General features: G+C 37.0%; 1 protein-coding gene across 1 annotated transcript in view; it reads left to right on the forward strand.

Annotated features, from left to right (window-relative positions):
- grin2da (glutamate receptor, ionotropic, N-methyl D-aspartate 2D, a) overlaps positions 1-16,423 on the forward strand; it is a 75,697-nt gene extending 59,274 nt beyond the window's left edge. Inside the window, exons 12-14 of the mRNA XM_073821476.1 lie at positions 5,748-5,935; positions 7,232-7,464; positions 8,902-16,423. Coding sequence (XP_073677577.1) covers positions 5,748-5,935; positions 7,232-7,464; positions 8,902-11,925 — 3,445 coding nt within the window. The 3' untranslated portion in view covers positions 11,926-16,423. The remainder of the gene's footprint in view (positions 1-5,747; positions 5,936-7,231; positions 7,465-8,901) is intronic.
- Positions 16,424-23,385: the final 6,962 nt, after the last annotated feature.

Below are 23,385 nucleotides of genomic sequence, written 5' to 3' on the forward strand. Positions count from 1 at the left end.
TCACAATATTACTGTTTCTATTGTATCAATATACAGTTTTTATCAAATAAAGATTTCTTTGAAAGCAAGAAAAACATTGACTAAAAATACAAAAAAATACAATACATTTTAAAATCTCCTTTTGACTTACTCTGACTTATGTTAAGCTTATTAAAACATTTTATGTTGTTTGTGTTGTAATGTTTAGTTAAATGCCACTGTTCAGCTCAGTTTTTTAATTAGTCAGGCGCTCTCTGCTTTTGGTAGTTGTATTTAGTAGGGCTGGGTAAAAAAAATATTGATTTCTCATTTTTACGAAATGATATTGATTATTAAATCCCAAGAATGGATTACTCTAGCTTGTTTTCAGTTAATGAACGAATCATTGTAGCGCACTCCCCATCCAATAAATTGCAGTAACCTTTCTGGTTTGTTATCCTGTCTCATATATTCGCTCAATCAGTTTCAACCACAAGAAAGATACAATAAATCACAGTAACCTTTGTGGTTTGGTACTTTTGATATGAAACAATTCATTTTATTACAGTATTCAAACAATAAATGCTGTTTTGCCGCTGTTTCATGTGGAGTGACAGATTGCTGTAGCACCTCAGTTCAAGAGAAGCAGCAGTGCGAAGCACACGTGAACTGATCCTCTTCTCTGCCTTAACCAGTTATAGCATTAAATAATCATAAATGAACATCCAAAGGTATGTTAAAAGAAAGAGTACAACTTCAAAATCCGTATCCTGTCTCATATGTTCGCTCAATCAGTGTTTCAACCGCAAGAAAGATGTCAGTATAACAGCTTGTCACATTTAACTCAGAAAAACATATTCGATGACCATAAACTCATTAGACAGCTAGAAAAATAAACTGTTGAGATGAGCATTTTGCTAAACATATGCACCATATAACATATTCATTATAATTTTTATTGTTTATTAGTTTTATTGCATTTATTTTTAAATAATTGCTTAAATAAATGTCATGTTTTTATGACAGCCACAATTAAATGTTTATATTTCAAAAAACAAATTGAAATAGAAATATAATTGTGTAATTGTAACTTTATTATAAAAACATAACTGAGAGTAATTTAAGCATTTGTATACAAATCAGTTAATTTTAACCTTCAATATTATAGCAATCGTAGTACCAACTGAGTCTCATGTATATTTTACAGCATTAGTTGAGAGATTTTTTTTTCCTTGAGAAAATTTGCCATGTACTGTACCTGATATATTTCCAAAATAATCAACATAGAATCGGAAATCATTTTGAACTGTGAATCAGAAACGACTAGAATCTTGACATTTGTGTCAAAATTCAGCCCTAGTATTTTGTGTAAATGTATCTGTTCAAGTTTAATGCTGTCACACTGAATACAACCTTTGCTGTTTAAAAACTGCTTCGAATGACCTAATGAAATCATGCTCTAAAAACAAATCATATCGTTGGCTAGTTGTGTACTTAAAAGATACCTCTTTCTGGAAATGCAAATCTAGACAGAGATGTCATTATCTATAATGTATTCACATAGAAGGCAAACAGTGATGCCTGCTTTATACTGTAGTAGCAGAATGTGTTTTTATTCGTACCACATTGTGACCACAGCCGTGGCAGCCTTAATGTAGAGGCATGGTGGTATTATAGTTGTTCGGTCAAGCATGGAGTTTTCCTATAATGATGTTTTTATGTGCCGAGCCAGTTGACACCACTCTGCACGTTGCTGGTTTAGAAAACAAAACTTTTTAAAAAGCTTTGCCAGACTTTGTTATACAAAGAGCATTTGATGTCATTCCATTTTCATCTGGTAGCGTTTAATCACCGAAAAGAGCAATTCTGCACTTGTGTATTATTCATTCGCTGCTCTGCATCATAAGATGCCATGATCGTTCCAGAATTATTAAATAGCAATGTGGTATCGCTAACACTGCCTCACTGCCCTCGGATCTGTGTGCACGAGAGTGTGTGTCTGCGGCCGTCCTATCTAAAGCTCCAGTCCCTGCATTATGCATACAAAGGGCATGAATATGCATCCCATCGCAAAAAAGGTTATGTTTGCAGGCTAGAATGTGTAATCGCAGTGTTCAGGCTTTGCAATTTCTCGTGAAGATTTCATCTGTCATTCAGAAGCACTTGGTTTGTGTAATAGTCGTAGCCTGCAGAGTGAGACTTTCGATTTCAAGCCGCGCAATACGAGGCAGGCCCGTCGGCCCATAAGTCAACAAGTCAGGTCTCCAACTAGGCTCTAGCTGATTCTCAAAGGCACTTGTGTACCTCAACAGCCTACCTACTGCTTTTACTGCCTTCCTATTTCAGTCAGGCTTCACTGTGGGGCGGTGTGCTGTGCTATCAAACACCTGTCTGTGTGTGTTCTGTTCGTTTGGTTTCACCCTTACTGAAATGTGTGACTCATTTTCCCCCGAGGGCTGTGTTTTGTTGGATACAACACTTCTGACAAAAGCAGCCACCTTGAATGCTAATGTGGTGCTCGCTGGTCTTGGAGGGCCAAGTTGAGCTTGTTAATAACCTCAAGGTGTGCTAAGCAGGAGGTTGAGGAGTGGCCAGTAATAAGCTGTCAATTTGGGTTTTTGCTGCAAAGACGTTGGCATGTTACAAGGTGGGTAAAATATGATCAAAGAAAGGAGGCATACCGGTGCACCTGACTCTGATAAGGCACAAAGCTTCCTTGACTTCTGAAAGCTACTTACTTTTATGTCTTTACTGTAAGAGACTCACCTGATGAATTATTTAGCACTGTGAATATGGAGTAACAAGATTAAAGTGGATTTCTGCAGCATTTGAAAAACGTGAGTGCCTGTTTTATCATGCGGCAAGTGAAAGTTTTCAGTCTGATTGCTTAGAAACGTAATTGCGCAAAATGCTGTATTCCGAGCATCACATTTCAAACTATTACTCAACAGTCTCCACCATGGAGGAAATGTGTATGTGTGACGGCACAGACGTCGCAGGAAACCTGCTGCTAGCCAATCCGGTCCCAATTTCAAGTGGTATTTCTTTTTCTTTTTTACATGGGGTTATTTGAAGACCAGTGTCTGCACAAATTAGCCCTTCTATTATGCGCTGCTCATTTCAGCAAAGCGAGCAGCCAGACAATATCAGCGTTCTTTGGAGCTATTCTGCAAAGTGCCTGTGCGCATATATTATCACATTTATGGCAAAGTAACAAGTCGTGTCCCAGAAAACTCTTGAGGTATTTGATTATCCACCTGCATATGAAAACGGTATGCATGCATGAAGTAGTTGTTTACTGTAGGCTTATTCATGCTACCCTAATAATTTATAATTTCCTTTTTTTCTCACTTTCTACAGTTTTCGCACTGTATTTTATGTATGATTTTAAGGAAACATTGTAGTTTTGTAAATTTAAAAGAGTGAAGTGATAGCCAGTGTAGTGAAAAGACTGTTAAAAAAAACCTGTTACAGTTATTGAAATGGTTGTAAGTGCACCTGACCATGAAAGTTTCTGTTTTGAACAGCCTCCAAAAACTTGATTTTAATGCAAATCATAGATAAAGGTGACCTTAAATTCTTAATTTAAAAACTGACATTAAAAAAAATCCAAAAAAGTAATGGAAATTTCTGCAGTGGATGTACACTATCAAAAGTTTAGGTGCAGTTATTATTAATTTAAGACGTTGTGAAATAAAATTACAAATTTAAACCACCTTTCTATCTGAATATATTTTTGAATGTGATTTATTCCTGTGATGCAAAGAATCCTGTGAATTTTCAGAAAACCTTACTCCAGTCTTCAGTTTACATGATCCTTAAGAAATCATTAATTCAGCTGTTCGAAATTCACACTCGAAATTCAGGACTTTATTTATTTTATCTTGCACATGGGGAAAAGGGGGAAAAAAATTTAATTCTTCAAAAATCGTTCTAATATATGACAGTGTTTTAGTGTCATGTAAAAAAAAAAAATTGATTATGAGATTACAGTCATAATATTCAGAGAATAAAGTCAAAATATTTCGAAAATAACGTCAAATTATGAATGAATGAAGTCAAAAGGTTTTGAGAATAATGTAAAAATTATGAGAATAAAGTTTAAGTGTTTCTAGAATAAAGTCGAAATATTTTGAGAATGAAGTCAAAAATATGAAAATTAATTTGTAGCAATTACGAGATTAAATTTATAATATTTTAAGAGTATATTCTAGCCTATTGCGCATGCAAATTACCTGGATTAGGAGCATCAGAAGATATTCCAAAGTCTTAACTTTCAAAATCTGTCAGTTTTATAGCAAAATAAAAATGTCTATTACAATCATGTTTTTCACGCTCTTTAATGTGGCGTGACAGATCGCTGTATTCGCCTCAGTTTAAGCGGCATGTGAATCAGTCATCTTTCTGATTACAATGAGACGTTCATTTTATTAAATTAGGCTATTCTGTTTTTGTTTTTTTTTATTCCTTCTGATGTTCCTTCACGTTTATATTGCACTATAAACTTGAAATAAAGAGGAAAAACACATTTATAATTTGTATATTGTGATAAAACTGACAGAATTTGTTATAATGAAAGCAACAAAGCACAAGTTGATTGCGATTTTCCAGCTGGCGCACTATAAATAATGAATGGAAGGCGTTAAATATTATTTCCAATCATTTACTGTATTATATCATGAATGAAACAGCTTGTGAATAGTCAATTATATACGTCAGAAAAGACAACAATATTGCTTATGTTAAGGAGTTGGAGTCCACTTCAAACTTTAGGACGTTTTATTGTTGTTTCTTAATTAAATACATGTGAGGAATGAAAGATTGGAAGCCACAGACGTTTTTGCAGAGTAGGTGGTGGAATTTTCACGAAGAAAACAGTATAATTTAATGAAACAAATGTCTCATTGTAATCGAAAAGACGATTGATTCACATGAATACAGCGATCTGTCCCGCCACATTAAAGAGCATGAAAAACACATTATTGCAAGACGCATTGTTTGTATTTCTCCATAAAACTGACAGATTTTGAAAGATGAGACTGTTTTATATTAAAAGCACAAAGCTTATTGCTATTGTTGGGTGGTTGGTGCACTACAGATGCAATGAATGCAATCGAACATGTCAAATATTACTTCCAAGCATACTGTCCCTGCGAGTATAACACATGGTACGTTTTCTACTAATATGCTCATTTGATGCTCAAAAAAACATTTTTTATTATAATCAGTGTTGAAAACAATTGTTTTTGTGGGAACTGTTTCAAGATTTTTACTGAATAAAAAGAACCAAAAGAACAGAATTTATTTAAAATACATAATTTGTATTTAAAATAAAATACATAACAATGACCCCAAACTTTCAAACAGTAGTGGAGATTTTTCTGGTTATTCTCTGCACTGTAATATTCTTGAGTGAAACTCTATAAAACTTTTTTTTTTTTTTAAATTACACAGTAATCCAACCGGAAAACTCATAGAAAGGTAATGGGAAAATCATGGAAATTCGCTGGTCTTTTAAGGCAGCTGCCAGCAGCAATGAAGAACTTTTTGAGAGGGGGAAAAAAATCCATATCCTGAAAAGGATTTTCAAACAAATGCATGGTGTAGACTTGGTGAGGGTGCTTGGCTGACTTCACTGATAACCCATTACACACTGTTTAGCTTAGAAATAGGATTTCCCTGAAGATTATCAATGTTTTCGTCTTTACATTTAACAATCAATAAAATGATAATTGGTCTCGTAAAGTAATTTCCTTGTTTCGTTTCCCATTTTCTTTTTCTCCCTGCAGAAAACTGGATGCATTCATATATGATGCAGCTGTCCTAAACTACATGGCTCGTAAGGACGAAGGCTGTAAAGTAATGACCATCGGCTCTGGCAAAGTATTCGCTACAACGGGATATGGCATTGCCTTACACAAAAACTCACGCTGGAAGCGGCCGCTGGACCTCGCCCTCCTGCAGTTAGTTGGAGACGGTAAAGAAATTTCTACCTAGGGACACCCTAGGTCCCACATTTACATGTTAACCCCTTGCTAATAGTTTTTGGTGTTTCTCCTATACTAACAGTTGTTTCCAACCCCTGATTTTCAGTATGACAAACATACATTCCTAGTGTTTTGTTTGCATAGTGACTGAGCAGAATTTTTTGGAAATTAAACCTTTTTGATTGGTGTTACACTTGTTATTCTGATTCCCTGAGGTACTTACCCCTTTCTCCGTCTGGCATACACATACATTCACATGCTTTTCTTCCGCAATGCTTGTTTCTCTTTGATGAGACTCGCTGATGAGGAACCTAGTGAGTTGCCCCATAATGATTAAAGAATAAATGTGAAAGGGAGCTGGAAGAGTCTCGCTGAAATATTATAAATGATATTAGAAAGCATGTCACAGTAAATGAACACAATTAAGAATAGCCAAAGGGTCACTTCAGTAAACAGTGCGGTAGTCGAACCCCTCGATTTTTAATTTTGCCGCATTCCAATTTGGATTGAAATTCTCTGGGCTGATTTTTGCTTGTTTGAATAAATAAACGTAATGAAAAATATTAGGATTTCAGTTCCAGTGATTACATTTCCAGTTACCTAAGCCATAGTTCAAGGCCATGCTGTCATAAATCGAAACACGTAATTAACCTGCGGGTTTTGTTTTTATTCTTTGTTTCCTCTGAAAGGAGGATTTAGACTTATCTCTCTCCCTCCTTCGTAGTGAAAATAATCCTCGATATAAAGCCAGCATCTAAATGCATATGTCGTTTTTCTGGCAGAAACATGCCCTTGTCATGCCTTTATTTTTTCCACAGTGACATTTTCACTCTGATAAATGCACTAATGGCTATTGTTGGGAGGTAGGCCCATCAGTCTAGAGCTTTCATCTCCAAACTACTCTGGGCCTGTCTTATCACAAGAGCCTCGAAACCAGGCCATTTCAGACCTCCATCAAAGCTGTTATTATCCTTCAGTCTCTCTTTCTCTGCTTCTCTCTTTCCTCCTCCTTGCCTTTCATGATTCTTTTCCTCTGTTTTTTCTTTTCCATTTTCACCTTTTTGTGAACACAGTGTAATAATAACCGAAGCTAAACCAAGATCTCCACTGTCTGGAGATTTGAATTAAAGACTCACTTTTCGCAACAATAGGGTTCGAATCTAGTGCTTTCTTAAGCCTTTCATTCTCTTCCTTCTGTCCATCTGTCTTGCTCCCTGTTTGTAGGCCTGCTTATCTTCCATTCTTCTTATCTCCTGTCATTGTGCGCATCTTTTTCTTCTTTTCAGATGAGATTGACATGCTTGAACGACTCTGGCTGTCTGGGATCTGCCATAATGATAAGATTGAGGTGATGAGTTCCAAACTGGACATAGACAATATGGCAGGAGTCTTCTATATGCTTTTGGTTGCCATGGGCCTAAGTCTGCTGGTGTTCGCATGGGAGCATCTTGTCTATTGGAAGCTCCGCCATTGTTTGGGCCGCTCTGGAGGACTGGACTTCCTACTGGCTTTTAGTCGGGTGAGTGACCCAAAAAAAAGCCATTATAATAAAAACAGTAGGGCTGTCAATTGATTTTGTTTAAAGTTCATTCATCCAGTTCATTTTTAAGGAAAGAATGATATAATATATGTAATTTTTGTTCTTCAATTTATGTTAATAGCACTCAAAATATATGTACATACGCCCCCCCACTGCCACTGACCCACAGTCATCTCTGCTGGTGATTGCATTAACATTTTTATGAATGACGCCGTTCCACTTGTGGATGATGTTTCACTTTTTGAGCTTCGATGATAATTAAATTTCATTATATAAAGGCTGCAAATGACTTCACCATTGTTAAAAGTCCCACATGGGTTTGATTTATAAATAAATAATTTGTAGAATAATGGTTTTCTCAGTCGTTTAGGCCAGTGATAAACGGGAGCTTCCGTAGGGAATTTTGTGCATGTGTGTGTGAGAGAGACTTGTGCTGTGGCTCCAAACCTTTTCGGTCCGTTCTGAAAGCTTCCCGTTCATTTTTAGAAATCATTTAAAACGGATTAAATTTAATATTAAACTGAGTAAATGTGTTATTCTCAGTTATTACATATTTAATTAATCACAAGCGATAACATGTTAATTTTCACAGTCCTTATAAATATACAAATTTTATGAATATTTCTTATGCTGTGCTGAAATTTTACAGAAGGTGATAAAATACATTAAGAAACAGTAATTGTGTCATAGTGATCACTTTATTTCAGCTCTGCGAGCTGAAATCAGTAGCCCAGGAAATGTAAAAATAAACCTAAGAAGCAAAACTGGAATCATTTCAATTTATTTGCAAGTAAAAAGAAAGATTACCCTTTTTGCAATTGTTGTTACTTGCAACAAGAACAAAGACTGACACACAGTAATCTCTCGCAATCAGGCGTTAAATCCTTTGAAGGGGACTTTGCAGCACACTCCTTTAATTCCTGTCATTTCTGAAATGTGATGGTACATCCAGCATTTCCACTGCACACACAGGGGGATTTTATGAAAGCCCATAACTTCTCTCATAGTAATGAATAGGGGAGGAAGAGGATGACAGAAGATGGATCATTTATTCATTCTGTATTATCACTCTCTGTCTTTGCTTGCATTGTAGAAAGAATAAGAAGAACCTTAAATCCCCCTTGCAAGCAACCAGACTTTCTATGAGAGGATTGTCAGGCGGTTAGGTTAGATGGGACACTCAAACAGTGAGGTCAGCATTGCCTTTACCTCAGAGAAAGGTTAGCTGAGCTTACAGTGTGTACTCTTGCATCATCAAAGCACTGGGAGCTTCACAATTTCATTATTATGGTAATGTTTCATGTATTTACCAAGACATTTTCCAAGAGCCTAAAACGGTTTGTATGTCACCAAGGGGAATATTATGATATTCTGAACTGTTTGCTAAATAAATCTTTTGCTTGTTATCTCTTACAGGGAATGTACAGCTGCTGCAATTTTGAGGATGAAACAGCTCCTGGAGGTTCCCAAAGCACACTTCCTCAGTATCATCATGTCTCCACAATTCCTCCTCCTCCACCGCCTCATGTGATCTCTACAGCCGTGGCCAATCCCCCCATTGCTATGGCACAACAACAACAACAGCAGCAACAACAAAAGCAACACCACCAGCAGCCACCGGTATACAATGCTCTTCTTCCTGGCTCCCCTCCTTCAGGTGTACATTCTGGAATGGCTCTAGGGCCATCAAACAGTCCCATTCTTGGAGCACCCATGCCTTGCTCTACATTCCTGCCACGGCATGATCGTCGATTAGCTGTGGTGGATCGGTGGACACGTCCAAAAATGGGCCCTGAGAAGCCTGGCGGTGTGAGCAGTGGGATAACGGACTTATCACAATTCCAAGGCATGCCCCCTCACTGGGGTGTAGGTATAAGTGGAGGAGAGGGGGGTCTGGATGAGTACAAGAGATACTATGGGCCAATTGATCCAGAAGGTTTAGGGGTCTCTGCTGAACCTCAAAACATAGGCACCCAAACTCCCAAAACTAAACATCGAGGGACGAAACCCTCTGGAAACCCGCGGTTACCTCCTAAAGGTCAAGCCTCTGGTCACTTACCAATTAACCCTGCTTTGCAACATCCCTCTCCACCTCAGCAATCTATGTGGAGGAGAAGCAGCTTCTCAAAAAGGAAGGGCTCAGGGGGGCCACTCTACGAAAACATCCTTCCGCTCGGAAGGAGAGGTGGTGGCAGATATGGAATGAGAGATGGCGGTGGGAGAAGAGGACGTCGTCCTCCTCCCCTTCCCCTGCCTATACCTGTGCCCCTCTCTTCCCCAACACAGACTCCGCCCTCACCTTCTCCATCTATTTGCTACACATCCACTTCCTCCAGCAGCTCTAGCACCTCCAGTTCATCCTCCTCTTCAGAATCAGTCTCCCGATCCAATTCTCCTTCTTCTTCATCATCGTACACATCATCACAGAGCTTTAGATACCGGGCAGATGTACGAGATGTGTACGAGGACTACGACACAGATGAGCTTACAGAGGAGTCAAGCTTGCTTTTGGGAAGGAGAAAAAGTCGATCACGAATGTCCTCTCGATCCCTGCCCAGCAGTCCTCCGCCACCACCTATACCTCCTCGCAAACCTTGTGGACAGAGGGCACAGGTGAGAGACAGAGCAGGCAGCCAGATTGCACAGCTCCAAGAGTGGTGGGCCTCTTGGGGAGAGAAAGAAAAGAATAGAAGAGCAGCAGGAGATAGAGATGTTAAGGAGGAGAAGCGGCATCATAAAGAAAGGGAAAGAGAGAGAAAGCGGAGGAAGAAGGGTAGAAAGAAAAAGAAGAGAGAAGAGCGTGAAAGAGAGAGGGAGCGTAAAAGACGTAAGGTAAAAAAGAAAAAGAAAAAAGAGGAGAAATCAAGAAGAAGGGAGAGGGGAAAACGATCTGAACAAGAGGAGGTAGATATGGACAGAAAAGATGTCTTTGAAAAAGGAATAGGACAGGAATACTCTTCTTATCCTGCACTGAGGCGAAGTTCTTTCCGTAAAAAGAGTGAAAGCTCTACAAGGAGTTATGAGTGGGATGTTATCAGAGATGGAGTTAAGAGAGATAGGGATGATCAAGGCGGAGAAGATGAAGAAGGCAGTAGAGGAAAGGAAAGACATCAGAGAAGCCCAAAATCGCAACGCCAGTCCAGGCCAAGGTCCAACAACAAGAATTTTTCTAGCTCAAACAAACCTCCTTCAACCGTCAAATTTTGGAGCAGTGGGAACCCAACTTCCGATTCGCCATCATCTTTTGTACCCTTGCTTCCCATATCTAAAAGACGAAAGTCTGTAGGAACCGAGAGAGATGAGCGAGGAAGAGGTGGAGAGAGTCGGCCCCTTTTGGGAAAAGACAAGAGACTTAAGCCTTGCTCGAGAGAAGGCTTGTCATTTCACGAGTGGGATTCCGAGGAAGAAGACGAGGAGTCTGAAGTGGAAAGAAGTAGGCCAGAAGAACAGGGGCGACGGCGAGAAAGCAGAGGAATGGACTCTGAATCTGAAAGGGACAGAGAAAAAACTGTTGAGATATACACAGATGATGAAGGTTCCTCAGGAGAGTTTGGTAAGTTTGAGAGATACTGGGAGGGTCACGAAGGAAGGGCAGTTGGAGGCATTGGAGGAGGAGGATGGTTCTTTGGCACCTACCCTGCCAGAGAAAGAGGAGGCAGCATAAACAGTAGAGATGACACCTTTTTGGCGTGGGGTGGTGGAGAGGGTAGCTTGGGTTTCGGAGCAGGAGCAGGGTGGGGATCAGGAGGCTTAGGATCAAACCAGTGGCCTCCAACTCCATTGACTCCCCCACCTCCTCGAAGATACTGGTCTGTTGATAAATTACCAGTGAAGACTGAAAAGAAATCTAAAAGCAGGTCTCAAGAGAAGAGCCGAGCCCACACATCCTGTTCCTGCCAGTCGCCACATCACTCTGCCAGCACTCACTCCAAATGGAATCGGGTGACTTCTAGGAGCCAGGAGGAGCTACTCCCACACTGCCACAGTTTCAGCAGCAGCGTAAGACCCAAACGGCAATCATCCAAACCGGATCGGGCTCAGAGCCAGGTGAAATCTGGAAGCCAGTCCAACCTCAGTGCACAAAGACCACAGCGCTCAGACCGGTCCCGACAACCACCATCCCCTCCTCAGAGTCTCCCGCCATCTTTACCCTCTCCAATGGTCCCTGCACTCCCAGCCCCACCCTCTTCCTCACACCATATACATGTACCTCCACCTACCTCCTCTTCGTCAGTTTCCTCCCCTTCGGTTGTCTCATCTACACCTGGCGCCCCACAGCCCTCCTCTTTGTCCTCCTCTAGTGCTAAGCTCCAGTACCAGAAACTGCGATCGGTTCCCCAACCCCAAAGGTATCAATCCCCACATCTTCCCCTCAAAACCAAGAGCCTGTGCTCCCGTCGAGGTTCTGCCCACTTCTCCAGTGTGGAGAGTGAGGTCTGAGGAACATGAATAAACGAGGAACATCAGCAAGTCGATCGAATCACCTGCTCATGCCACAAACTGTTAACTGTTCATAGCAGTCGAGTTGGGTTGTTTTTTCGCTGGCACCCATCTCTTGCACAAAGCTCTAATGCTCAGAGACAAACCTGGATTGGGATGTCACATAAATTGTAGCCCTTACTCTTTACTTGTGTAAGAATGGAATACTGCCATGCTGACAAATCTTGTCGATGTTAGCGAGGCTGTTTGTATGGGATTGGCTTTGCTTTTCTTACTTCTTGGGGGCTTGAAGGTGGAGCGTCAATAATGTGGGTAAATGCGATTTCTCTTGGAGTGTTTTGCTGCTCGATGGCTCAGGAACGATTTTTCGAAGGGAGATTCTAAGGTCAAATACAGCCCTAACGCCCCACACCTATCGTTTTTTTTCTTTTTCTCTCTTGCTCTCAGAGCTCTGAATCATGATCTAATTGTTGTGTATATTTGTTCAAAATATCTCAAGGGAAGCATTCACAAAGGAAAGTAGCAAACCATTTTCCTCCTCTCAGAGCATTTTTTTTGACCTCCACCTTCTGCAAACTGACATCTAGCATTCTGTGTGTTGTTGTCAGTGTTTGTATTCCTAGCAACAGGGTAAGTTAGCCATGACTGATCACATATTGGCTTACTGAAGCTGAATGCCAAACTAAAGTAGAGCTGATGTACAGTCCTGTTCCGTTAAAAACCATTTCACAGGTCCTCATGTTTCATTCTCGTCCCTTGAGCAATACATAATTAACTACAAACAGCGTTCAATACATATATTTTATATTTAAAAGTTATTTTATTATATATAATATATATGTTTTGTGATCTGGTTCAAAACAGTTGTGTTGAGTTATTAAAAGAATATAAGCACTGTGCTGTATTACCGTAGGGCACATGCAATGTTTCAACTACCTATAATCGGTGGCAGCCCTTCCCCTCTTGACTGAATGTACATGTTGCCATGACAACACAGTGTGCTGCAACCAAGACACTTTTAAGATCGTAGCTTTCTCGGGGGAGACCTTCTCATCGGAGCCAGTTAGGATAGCTTTGAACGCTGATGTTGAGAGTGCCAGGATGACAGGGCTAGCCATACTGCAGCACTGTACTCACCAACCGTGATGAAAGACATGCCATCATTCGGAGAGCGATAAGCGAAGGAGAGCACTGTTTACAGTTTAACACTGTGTTTTTACACCTTTTTTTACAAGCTGCTCTGCTCTGCCATTTATTAGCTTCGGACATGATATTCATACTTGCTTAGCAAGTTTGCTTAAGCTGTACAAGTAGCAGCAAAAATAAACTGGTCAAATGAGAGCAAAATAGAGTTGCAGTTTTATGCTTTTACTAGACATATCTGTTAAGTTAAAAAAGAAAAAAAAGAGAAAAAAAAAAAGCCAGATCAAGATTTAAGTTAACTGTGAGGAAAAGACTGATTAGCAAACCAGTCAGGTAGATCTTTTGTTTAATTTAGCTTTGACCATTAGCCAAATGCTAGCATCTTTAAAGTGATTGCTATAATTGACTGTGAATATTGCTAAGGGCAATGCGTGTTGGCAGCAGGTCTGAGTCAACTATGTTTCATTTTATTTATTTTGTTTATACAGTATTTCAAATGTCTGTCAGCATTGTCTGAGTTTCTTTTGTTTCATATGAATGAATTTTGTAATTATGTTGCCTTGACAAAGCCAGCTTACTATAACTGCAAAGAATTTATGTTAGGATTTTAAAAAATCTGAACTAATCAAGGATGAACCAGTGTAAGAAAATTAACATTTTCATTAAGGGGCAATATTTGCCCACTGGAATTGATTTCCAGGGCAATTTCAAATACTTATATTTACCCAATTACTTCAATGAATATTTTAAACTGTTGTCAATAACAACAGACTGTTTAAAATGGTGTATCTAAATTATACTTGTAAAAAACGGGAACTCATAGGGCTGCAATATTATTACAAAAATCATTATGGTAGATTATTGCTCTTTATATTGTAATATCGATATAAGAAAACATCTAAAAACTTTTTGATTTTGTGACTGCATTTTGGACATGCTACATTCTTGTTTCATCTTAAAAATGTATTATGTATATATGTTTAATGTTAAAAAATTGCAGTTTTGTGAAATATTACTTTTTCGAATTGCCTGAAAAACCACCTCATGCAAGTATAAAAACTTGTATGCGATATATGCTAAATTGATGCGTTTCCATTGCATATTTTCAATTTGCGGTAATGGTAACGCAGCTACTGAAGCTACGAAAAATTTATCATTTTTTTACATTGTATCTGCACTCTTGTTTATTATGAGGGAATTCGTGAGCGTGCGCATTAGACACAGCTCCGGCATTTTCATTGCTGACTAATTTAAGCGCCTCTGATTAGCCAATGCGTTCCTAAGTTCAACAGAAATGCGTTTGATTGGTTATAAGGCTCATCTCTGCACAAAACAGCGCATAAAGCAATCGGTTCTAAATGTAATTCCGTAAATTGACACTTTTTATTTATTTTCACATTTTATTATAATCACAGCAGCATACATCGTTTAATAGTGCAGGGGCATTTTTGCCCCTTTCTTTTGAATTTATGGGGCATTTTTGTTCACTTTGGTGGAATTTTTCCCACAAGCCCTTGTTCATTTTTCGACCCTGGTTCATGCTATGTTTTATGCTTTCCAGATTAATCAGGTTTGCGTTTTTTCCCCTACAGAATATTGACCAAAATGAAATAACTCAATTCTGTGTATGTTTTTAAGTATTCAAACTGAAGGCTTTGTAAACTTTCAGGCAGGGCTTTGTCAAGCCAGCAGCAAAGTTTGACTATTTAAATTTAGTTTGAAGCACTGTATGTTGTTTTTTATATATGTATGTATTTATTTAAGTGCATATTTGACACAGAACCACGCACAGTCCAACAGGCTAATTGTTTTTTGTGCGTGCTTGTAACTGCATCTGAGCCATATTAAGCTTATTTGTTGTATGCTGAGCTTTTTACAAGTAGTACTAATTAATTGGGGTATATTTTGTTGTCAGTGGGCTAAACAGTAATGTCAAGAGACTTTGGAGTACTAGAAACATAATGGGTGGTGATTCTTTTTATTTATTTATTTTTAAACAACGACGAAATCGGAAGGGCAGTAACACAAATCTTGTCAACTCTGACCAGAATCATAACACTCTGCCTCACTGTCACAGATTTTCCAAGTAATTCTGAGTAGTTTGACATTAACATTTAGAATATTTGGCAGCTTATGTATGTATATCCTTTTGACTCCAACTTTGTGTAATACGTGTCTGGATTACTTTATATATAGATGTACCTCATATATGTGTTTGTGACGTTTAGATAGCAATAGAGAAATAGCTGTTCAGCAAAGCAGTATAGCTGAAGACAAGAGTATTGTTTTCAAACATTTCTGTCGGCAGACTTGATACTTAAGATGTTTCATGTATTAGGTGCGAAAAATAATTTCCGATTCTCTTTCCGTTCCATTGTGCACATTGAAGTCAGTAGACAGCTTTGATCAAACATTTGGGCTGAAACAGCAAGGACCTTAAGGTAATGTCTTTTTCTTTTCATTTTCAAACGATAAAATATCAGGCATATTGCACAAGTTTCAGTAGGAGCCAATGCCACCGAGAATCTCAAAATGGCCTTTCTCTAGACATGTGTCTTGTTGTGTTGATAGTGTCTTTGACTGTAAATGTTTCGTTTGTTTGTTTGTTTATTTGTTTATTACTCTAAGAATAAGTCAAAGCAGCAGCATCTAAATATATACATAGATATAAATTATATATTTCAATGAATAACATGCATATATATATAGATATATATATACATATAATGTTTATCTACTAAATTTATTATCTTTGAATTGGTCTTCTTTTGTCTCTTTGTCCTCTCTCGTCTCATAACAGCTGACATCAGAGACCAGTTTTCAACTGTGTTTTTATGAATAACATGGCCGACCATCGACCACGGTGAATTTATGTTGCAAATAACCAACGCTGTGATTGAGGTGTGTATGTGTCACTGTGGTGAAAGTTTTGGGACATGGTGATGCACAGCTGTAGGCTCCACACTACGAGCGTCTATCTAAACAGATTTGACCTCGCTCCGTCGAAATCTTTTGAAGTCTCCACGTGTGTCACACAGGTCTGGCTTTGGAAACGGTGTGTGTGTGCGCTGTGTCTGTGCCAAGCTGCAGTGTGTTATGCTGAAAACACATTCGAACACATGCGATGCTGCTCTGTAACACTTTATGATAATGTAGCTGAGCAGAGCCAGTTATGTTTTATGCCACTCTGTGCCAGGAAGGTAGTGCCCCCCCGGTACCACTGTGTTAGGTTCTTGTGCCATACTCCTCTCAGTAGGGGAGCCTCACAGGGGGGCCACTCGCTGAGCCGCTCGACCATGGGAGACTATACTATGCTGTGCTGCGAGCAGAACAGAATAAAAGACTTTTAATACAACGGTGTTTGGTCTGTTTTGTTGTTTTCAGCGTGTTCAACAAAGAACGGTTGTGATTGACAGCGAACGCGGTGAATAATTGTGTAAGTCTTTGTTTTCTAGGTTTCTGGGGAGAGCGAGGACTTGAAAAGAAAGAGTGAAAAGCCTTTTGAAAGCACTGGTGAGGACACCTACGTTTTACCTTGATTAATGCAGAGAATTTTAAAGAAGTTTTAATAGAGTTTGGAGAGCCCTTTTATAATGCTATAATCACAAATCAGATGTTTCTTCTAGACAGGGCCAACACTACTTCCTCAACACAAACTCTGCATAGATAAAATTGTCTGAGCTCTTTAACAATAATATAGGGGAGAGTGGGGGCAGTTGCAACACTTTTTGCATTTCCTTTAGTTTCTCAGAAACTGTTTGTATTAGAAAGCCGAAATTTTAATGCAATAAAGCCACATCTGTCAGCTACTCACCCATATTGCTAAAATGTGTACATATGAAAATATACATACAATTTACACTTAAATAGACAAAGTGAAATGCTGCAACCGTCCCCACAATAGGGGACAGTTGCAACATTCAATAAAATGTAATTAAATCATTCTTAAATCTAATTACGCAATTTCTTTATTTTATTTGTGCACAGTCAGGGTCTTTAATAAGGTAAATTGGCTGTAAAAAAAAAAAACAGAATAGTAAATGAGAAACATTAAGTAACAAGTAGATTTTTTACCTATTTACTTAAAAAAAAAAAGTAGAGATACCTAACTATTAAAGGGGTTCATTAGTATTATCATTATAAAATTACAATTATGTAATTTTATGGCAAGCTTTTAAATCAATATTGTGGTAAGGGACAGCATTTTGGGACGATTTCAACAGTGTGTTGCAGCTGTCCCTACAGTGATAGCCATGATAAAAATTGGTATATTAGCTTGACAACATATCATTGACACATGCTAGCTATGCCTATTAGAAGCTAAGAACGCACTGATTAAAATGTTATGTTTTTACAATGCGTCACACAAACAACTTAGACACTATGACCAAAAATCTCATCTTTAAAAAAAATGACTTTTTTTTACCAAGAAAATGATTTTTGGTAGAAGGACTGATCACATGTGGCTGATTTCTTCCAGGAAGTATGAGGGGCCAATAAAGCATGTGCAGTATGAATATCATCTCTGTATCTTATTCCTGCTTGAAGAAATAAGCAATGTTGCAACTGCCCCTTGTTGCAACCGTCCCCACTCTCCCTTACATAGTGTTTTTTAAATATTTGTTTATTGTAGTATTTATTAATATTTGCATTTTAAGTATTTTGGTTTTTAGTTTTGTGTGTGTATATATTATATATATATATATATATATATATATATATATATATATATATATAATATTAATATTATTTATATATATATACAGTAGTCAACATTCGAAGTGGATCAAAACCTTTCATCAAATTTATTCTAAAACCAAAAAGAATACCCGTTCTTATCTTAGGACAACTTTTGGTGAACTTTTTTGATCCACTTCGAATGTTGACTACTGTATACATATATATATATATATATATATATATATATATATATATATACATTATGTGTGATATTTATATAGTATAGAATTCAATATTTTAATTAGTTTTTTTACTTTTAATTTATAATTACATTATTTTGTATTTTTATTTTTCTAATTCTACATTTAATAATTGTAAGTGCTTTTGTACATTTTATAGTAATTCTAATTTACTAAGACTTCTATTCAGCTTTATTTGACAGTGTTTAGTATTGCGTTTACTCATTAATACTTCAAAAAATAATGATGCATTTTTTAAATCGAAATTTTTAAATCGAATATGTATATTTATTTCTGATTTATTTGACATAAAAATGGTTAATAGTTAACAAGTTGTGGTGTGTATACACACACCTACATTTTTTGTTTCTTTCTTTATTTGTGTTTGTGTGATATTTATATTGTATAGTATTTATTAATATTTTGAATTATTTTTATTTTTAATTAAGAAATAATTTTGTATTTTTAGTTTTCTAATTTTACGTGTAGTAATTTTATTTGTTATTTTGTAATAATAATTGTCTAATATTTCTATTCAGCTTTATTTAACTAATTTCAGTATTAGGTTTACTCATATTAATACTTCAACATTTAAACTTATTTAATTCCATTTAAATACTAAGGGGACGTTTCAAATTGTAAGCTTAAGTTTTTTGTCTAATATTTATATTTTATTTCAGCTTTATTTAATTGTGTGTGTATTTATGTATAGTATTTATATAGCATAATATTCATTAATGTTTTTAATTATATTTTATTTTTATTTCAGAAATTACATTAATTTGTGTTTTTAGTTTTTAATTAAGAAATTACATTGTGTTTTTAGTTTTTTTCTAATTTTACATTTAGTATTTTTATGTCCTTTTGTAACTTTTTATTAAGTCTACTCATTAATACTTAACATTTACACTTTAAAATTTTAACTTTTTCTAAGTTCAATTTTATTTCAGCTTTATTTTATTTAACAAACGTTTTAATTGTTAATACAATGGCAGTGTTTATTTCGTTGTAATTTTTGGTTTCTTATTATTTCATAGTTTTTTTATTTGTGTGTGTGTGTGTGTGTGTGTGTGTGTGTGTGTGTAATAATAATATTTATATAGCATATTATTTATTAATGTTTTTAATTATATTATATATAATTATGTAAAATATTTACACTTATTTAATTTTATTTCAGCTATTTTATTTAACAAAATTGGTTTAATAGTTAACAATAAAACACTTTTGTTTATTTCATTTTAATTTTTGGTTTCTTATTTTATATTTTTATTTTGTTTTAATTTTGTGTGTATGTATAATATTTATATAGTATAGTATTTATTAATACTTTAAATTATTTCTTTATTTTTAAATAAGAAATTACATTTTGTACTTTTAGTTTTCTAATTTTACATTTAGTAATTTATGTACTTATGTAATTCTTTTTATAATAATAATTCAAATTTTCTAATATCTTTCATCAGCTTGAAAAGAATAATACTTCAATATGTACACTTATTTATTTATTTTTTAAATACTAAGGCAGCACTTAGGTCAAATATTTTTAATTTATTCATCGAAAACAGTTTATAGTTAACAATAACAAAACTGCAGTGTGTATAAACACATACAATTTGGTTTACTTTTATCTAGTTATGTTTCAGATGTTTCTCCTCAAATGTTAGGCATTTTTTTATTAGGCCTTTGTTTCTTTTAGGAGAAACATTACAAAGTCTGGGCTCTATTAAGTCTATTGAAGTATGAAATGTTCTTCTAGATAAATTTGATTCAGACTTCACAGTAGCCTACTTTTACAGAACATTGAGGCATGTAAATACCACAAATTTGTGATTCGTATCTTGCAGGAAAATCTATCTCACTACCTCCTTGGTCGTATTGAATTGCATGAAGTCCACAGGTGTTGGCTTTCCAGCAGCATTGCTATCTATTCACTATCCTCAGCAAAGGATTTCAGATGAATCTACCATTTATTCTTCGATTCCAAATATGTCAGCGTCTGCAGCGAGTTCAGCATGTGTGCTCTGTGCGAGTGAGTAAATTCTGTGGGTAATATTGGAAATAGCAGATAAGAGAGCTATTGGACGCAAGCTGTGGGTATGCAGGAACATTAGAGATTGTACAACCCAAGAGAAATATAAGCATGTAAAATGCAGGTGACAGCAAGTTTGCCGAAAGCATTGCCTCCTCGTCTCAGCAGACGCCGAGGTGAAGGCAACTAGTATTACTCATTTTCCAGAAAGAGAAAAGTGAGAATGAGAGGTTACTGTGGGTTACCTAAGTAATAGATTGAGCATTTATCAAGCATCAGATATTTTGAACAGACTTCTGCCGCAATTTTTTTTTTTTCACTCCTCACTTCTATCTCTCTCCCTTTTTGTTTGGTATCATAAGTCCGTGAACTCTCTCTCCCATTTTTTAATTAGTTACAAATGCATGATTTATGTAACCACACTGTTTCCATGCCACCACAGAGGGAATATAATTAACCGATGGGGGCCATTTACTGGAGATTAATGGAGGAAATAAGAGACAGGCTGTAAGAAAATCTTTACCTTTAAGAGCTTTAGTTGGAGAGCGTGAAGAAACAGAATGTTGTTGAGAAAGGCTTGTTACTTTGTAAGATTATATACAGTATTGATTAGTATACATCGAACTTTATTTGCATCTGAACTGCATTGTAGGATCAGAAGGTTATTCAAAGAGTGACGTTTGGCTTTTCAATTATGCCTTATCACCAAACCAATTCTATTTGATGTTGTGCCAGAGCTCCAGACTTCGAAAGATTTTTCTCTCCCGCCTCCTTTTCTCTAGAATGTAGAGCAGAAATCAGGCCAAGGAGAAAGAAGATAAGAGATGAAGAAATCATGCAGGAAGGTTTGAGAAAGATTGGGAAAAGGACAGATGTATAGACAAAAGAGAGAAATCTGGGATTAGGGGAACTGGGAAAGTCAGATAAAATGATCAACGTTAATTTGAAATTAATTTAGCGGTGTGATTTGAGAAAATGCGCTGATAAACTGCCGCCTCTGGTGAAATGCACTCAGGAAATTTTCTATCTTGATAGAGCTCCTGCTATTGTGTGGAAGCTGGATTACAGCATCACAGGAAATAGATGCCTGCAGTGAGATTATCCGACTGCAATCCATGAGAGGTGGAGGGCAGGAGCTTGCTAATCACGGTGGAAATTAAAAGATACTTTAGGCGCCATTTGGGGTTCCTCAGATCATCACGCTGTCAGGAGCCTCTGGAGAACATCTAGGCTTTCGTTTGAAGGTACCTCTAATACCTATTCCTCACTGACAGAACTTCAAATAGGTATTTCAAGTGCCTCGAGTGTCTTTTAGAGGAACTTCCATTTTACAGGTTCTCCAGAGGTTTCTTACAGCGTGGAAATCCGAGCCCAAATGGTGTATCAAGGATATTTTTTGTAGCAATGTTTAATTTGTGTTCAAATGGCATCTTTAAAAGTTTATCAAGAAATTAGCTTCTTTTATCTTCTAGGTTGTTTGACACATTTAATTAATGTTTTGCCTATCCACCACCTGTGTCTGGCTTCTGGTGTCATCGCTTCCAGCTTTTTAACTGTAAGAAACAGCGTGTTTTGCTGCTTGATATCGCAAACTGGTGTCTCAATATATAATTTTAATGTATTATCTTAATTATGAACACACTGGTTTGTAGTGCAAACAGTTTTACCATTTACTGCACATATTGGAGATACTCGGATGTAAACAACAGCATGGATTGCACGGTTGATGTACTACTGAATATGTTGTTCCGCTAATTTATGCTGTCTAAAGCTGCTAAATCATATAGAGATAGACTAAATTAAAGTTAATAGGCGGCAAAGCTACGTACGAGCAGTATTAATTACGATATTCCTGGTGATTCCTGGTTTTGGCCACTTTCCCAGCCTGGTCAGGCTGGTCAGGCTGGGAAACCACCAGCTAAAACCAGTCTGACGAGCCTGGCCAGGCTGGGAGACCAGCTAAAACCAGCTACGACCAGTCAACCAGCCTAGGCTGGTTTTAGCTGTTTTTTCAGCAGGGATTAGTCTAATATTTCACCTACCTGACTGGAAACGATGAGAACAAACACAAATGTCATTGTCAAGATTCTTGTTCTGGAAATCCTGGTTCAGTCTGGCCAACCACAAACGTCTTTTGCGCCTCAAGGTAGTTTTTTGCACTCTTCTCAATGATTTGTTTTAACTTTTGGCTATATTACTATTGTCTATATTGCTCCAAATGTTTTTCCCAGTCCAATCGAATAGTACAGCCCAAAACATGACAATAATTGTCCACTTTCAGCAGCAATAATCAGCAAAATATGCAAGTTTCGTTCGGTTTAGTGGCATTGTTTACATTTTGTGCCGTCAGTAAACACTATCTTAAGCTGTACAAAACAGCTCGTTTTGCTTCTCAGTATTGCAAACTGGTGTATCTTACCATATTATTTTAATGTATTATCTTAATTACGAACACACTGGTTTGTAGTGCAAACAGTTTTACCGTTTACTGCACTTTGTTATTATTACCATTATTAGTCTCGCACATTGACAGAAAACGGCGTTAGAAAATAAGGTGGATAAGCAAAATGATCATTTGTGCTGGTATACAGTGAGATCACTAATGAAAGAGCTCAAATTTCTTGCAATATGATTGACTAAAATAGTTTATTGACATAATCTGAGTAAAAAAGTAACATGTAAAACCTATGCTCTCCAGCATGATTTGATAATAATCCAACGATTATCCATTTTGAGCCTCAACATAAACGAGAACGGTTGACCGTCTGATAAGTGCACATTCTGAAACATTTATTTTACATTATTTTTATTATTTAAATAAAACTTTATTATTATGTTAAATAGAAAGAAATGTCAGATTTTCAATGTGGTCTCAGACGTCTGGATCCCGCTGTATGTTCAGTGTTGTTATATCAATGACATTAAATAACTACGAATACATAAAGGCCCATATATCATGGTATTCTCATACCATGCCACAAGAGGACAGCATTTCCATACTTCCATACAGGAAATTCCCAAACGGACACGTTTAACAGCATAGCCCATAAATCGGAATGACAACCAATTACACAGTCTTCCGCCTATTAAATCCACTACAGCCATATTTAGGGCAAGAACCTCCGTGGCAGACAACATACAAAGAAAATATGGCCCGCCTGTCTTGACGCATTAAATATACCAATAAACTCCAGAGTGGTGGATAAATTTATCCTGCGCTTGTGCCACAGCTGACAGCATCGGGGCGCTCTCAGGCTGAACTGGGGCAGCTTGACGGTGGAATCTCTTTACCCTTATGCTGGATACGTAATGATGACGAGGTGGAATTTAATTTGCATCGCTAAAAAAAACTAGTAACATGTCACT

Source organism: Garra rufa, chromosome 17 (assembly GCF_049309525.1).
Source record: "Garra rufa chromosome 17, GarRuf1.0, whole genome shotgun sequence".
Taxonomy (NCBI): Eukaryota; Metazoa; Chordata; class Actinopteri; order Cypriniformes; family Cyprinidae; genus Garra; species Garra rufa.